The sequence below is a fragment of the Alligator sinensis genome, unplaced genomic scaffold (assembly GCF_000455745.1).
Source record: "Alligator sinensis unplaced genomic scaffold, ASM45574v1 scaffold320_1, whole genome shotgun sequence".
Lineage (NCBI taxonomy): Eukaryota > Metazoa > Chordata > Crocodylia > Alligatoridae > Alligator > Alligator sinensis.
The window spans coordinates 234204-237475 of record NW_005842249.1 but is presented as its reverse complement, the minus strand read 5'-3'; the positions used below and the strand labels follow the sequence as shown (position 1 = coordinate 237475).

Below are 3272 nucleotides of genomic sequence, written 5' to 3'. Positions count from 1 at the left end.
GAACCATTTTCTACTCTTTTACTGGGGAACTCTGGTGCTGTGCTACGTTTCTAGCACTAGATGGTGCTGCAGAAAGACAGAAATAGCACAATGCTTCCATATATGGAGCCAACAAGTACCGTTTCTGTTAGTGGTTCTAAGGAAAACTCCAAACCATGTTGCTGACCTAAGGTGAGAAGAGCCTACAGCCTGCTGCAAAAGGAAAATAACCAGTGTGCTACTCTGGGATAGGGGTTTCCACATATCCAGCATACATACCCTAGTAGAGTCATACTGCTAATTTTTCTGGTATAGTCTCTGCTCCTAGGGGTTAAGGAAGTGAAGTGTACAGAGGGCTGCTGTCTTTTGAGCCAGTGCATTTACCAAATGTACCTTGCAGACTTCCCAGTTGTCTCTTGCAGCTTGTTGTGTCCCAGCCTGCTTCAACTAATGTGATGCACCTGTGCCAATCAGGACTATAGCAGAGGTATCTTTTCTTATTAGACCAACATTTTTGCAAAAAAAAATTTTGTAATAGAATACCCAATGTGTCTGTGGAGCACTTTTGGGGTATGACTGCACCATGCTGAGTAGTGAGGTGGAAATATTGGAAGGGGAGGAGGAAGGAACCCATGCTACAATGGCTTCTTGAAGTGAATCCTTGGGTGGGATGATCTGTATGGATTTTGGAAAGTGGCAGACTGTGATGGTCAAGATGGGGTTTGTGGGAGGTGCCACAGCATTTGTTTGTCCTTTACACTCCCTCACCTCTTTCATGTCTTCATAGTACAGGAACAGGATACGGTAGTCCTTTGCCTTCTCCCACCAGCCTTTCACATGATCATACCAGGATCCATAAGCAACTAAATCCCAAGGGAAATAAGCAACATAGGAAGAGACATTTAGAGAGAGAGAAAGAGAGAAAGCACTAGCTCCAAAAGTCCCCCCTCACCCTTCCCTCCCAGCATGGATCTAATGGCTGCATCCAGAGCAGTGTGGGGTCTAAAAGGTGTAAAAGGATCCAGTGGAATGGGACAAAGTTCCTCGCAGAGAGGCTGATTAAACACTGGAACCTCCTATGAGGTGGTGGTGGACTTGCCCTGGCTTTAAGCCCTCAAACCAAAGTGAGAGAGCTTTGCAAAATGGGCTTTAGTTCAGCTGCTGGATGTAAGCGGGAGAGGTCTGGATGGACAGAAAGGTCCCTCTGATATGGGAATCTAGGTGATCCCCTGCTCCCCCTCTTCCTTCACAGAAAGGCATTTGCCTGCATTGTCCTCCATAGGCTGCTCTGCATTGCAATTCTTAGCTTGGTCTTAACAAGGATTTATAAACTAACTGTTTATACACCATGAAAGCAGTCCAATGCAGGGGTTGGCAGGGTTTCCTGGCAGTGGACGGAATGACCCAGCTCAGGCCTGAGGCAATCGAGCACAGACTTGGCCACCTCTGACACTTTTTCTTGTAGCCCAGCTGTGGCATGGCATGAGGAGATCCCCTCTGCTGAAGCCCTGGTTTCCTGACTAAGGTGCAAGGTGAGCAGAACCCCCCCAGCCACCAAATGCTGCCTCATCCATAACACCACCAGCCAGATTCAAAGGTTTTGTAAGCCAGATCCAATCTGGGGGCTATCGGTGGCCAACCCATGGTCTAGTGGGCTGGGATTCTGAGTTCTGGACCAGAAACTAAGGAGACATGGGGATTGATTGTGAGAGCCCTATCTGAATGTGGGCTCTGGTTATGGGTGTTATTTGTTTTTCAATGGTACTTGGAGGCCCCCATGCTACTTGCATTGTGTTGGCTGCTGTGCAGTCACAGCAGAAAGTCTTTGCCTCAAGAGTTTGGCTTTATCCATGGTAGAGAAAAGAGAAAGGGAAACAACCACAGAGAGGCAGAGTGACTTGCCAAAGGTCTCAATGAGAGACACTGGAGTAGAATCCAGTCCCGCTAGGTCCTAGTGCTGCTCCCCAGCCACCAGGCCATGCTACGTGCTTCAGTGACCTGTCTTGCCCTTGGGAATTCCCATCCTACCAACTTGGACTGCCCATAGTCTTTGTACCATTCCCAGCTTCACTGACAAACCTGCGGGTTTCTGTCTCAGGGATGAAAAAAGTCTCTCTCAATTCTGTTCTGGGTAAGCTGCATCACACCCACTGCTGGGATCTCTCAGAACAGAGATGCTCAGCTTCCAACCTGGAGGCCAGATCCAGCCTATGAAGCTCCCCAAGGGTCCATAAATCTGGCAGTGGGGGTCTGCAGGAGTGTTAATTGCTGTTACCCTACTGCCAAATTTCTGGACCTATAGGAAGCCCTGCAGGTCAGACAGCATGGCCCTGTGTGGTAGATTGTGCCAGCGTGCACAGATGAGATAGTGTATGGCTGCATTTGGGCACACAGAGCTGGACCAGTGTGTGGCTTCAGCTGACCCTGCACAGGATCCTGCCTGAGGACTGGCCTCAGTGCTACTCTTCAGGCCCATGGAGCCAAAAGGTTTGGCACTACTGGCCCAAACTCTTCATTTACCATTCCCAGCCATGAATTTCTCCAGGAACTCATTCCAGGGGCCAGGATCAGGATGCAGCTTTGCCATCTGGTAGAAGTAGTAATAAGAGACAGCCACATCCTTGGCATTTCGGGCAACATAGATCATCTGCAGGAAGGACAAGGGAAGAAATGCAGTTCAAATAAAAAGGTGCCAAGGGCCTTTGACCTTCTGTGCTTCGTAGGTCTGCCACTCCACATCCCCCATACAGCCCTGTGCTTGTTAAACATGCCCTTCTGAAGGGCCTGTCACTGGTGGTCACTGGGGGCAGGATGCCAGACAAGGTGGATGGACATGCAGGGGACAACCTACATGGCCACCTCTGTCCTGCAGGTCTGGAGCCTGTTACCTTGCAATCCTTTTCCCAAAAGGAGACGGGGAGGAGCTGAACCGGGACATGGGTCTTCACTAACCGAGGGGATGGCATCTTATCCAGCTGCTCTGTGCCTAGGAAACACACAAGGGGTTAAAGAGTTTGCTGGACATGGTGCGTGCAAATGCTCTGCCCTCGCATGGAAGTGAAACAGGCATTACCTGCTGCTGGCTGTCACAGGTGATATGCAGATATGAGTAACTGTTTACAGCACTATGTGGCTGGCTGCCTTCTCACGTAATCCTGCCAAGCCCCAGCCCTGCTAACTCACTGGCTGCAAGCCCTCAGAGTTACCTTCACTCTCTTAAAGGCCTCCCAGAACTACTCCAGTTGCTGCTTGGGCTGGTCTGTCCCTCTCTCCGCTTCTGCTCCACTGAGCTC

The 3272-nt window shown here is 49.9% G+C and overlaps 1 protein-coding gene across 1 annotated transcript in view; it reads right to left on the bottom strand.

Moving 5' to 3' along the window:
• Positions 1 to 3272, bottom strand: part of LOC102374654 (sulfotransferase 1 family member D1-like) — a 41402-nt gene that overhangs the window by 25101 nt on the left and 13029 nt on the right. Inside the window, exons 5-7 of the mRNA XM_025208749.1 lie at positions 2868 to 2965; positions 2500 to 2626; positions 748 to 842 (exon numbers count right to left, since the gene is read on the bottom strand). Coding sequence (XP_025064534.1) covers positions 748 to 842; positions 2500 to 2626; positions 2868 to 2965 — 320 coding nt within the window. The remainder of the gene's footprint in view (positions 1 to 747; positions 843 to 2499; positions 2627 to 2867; positions 2966 to 3272) is intronic.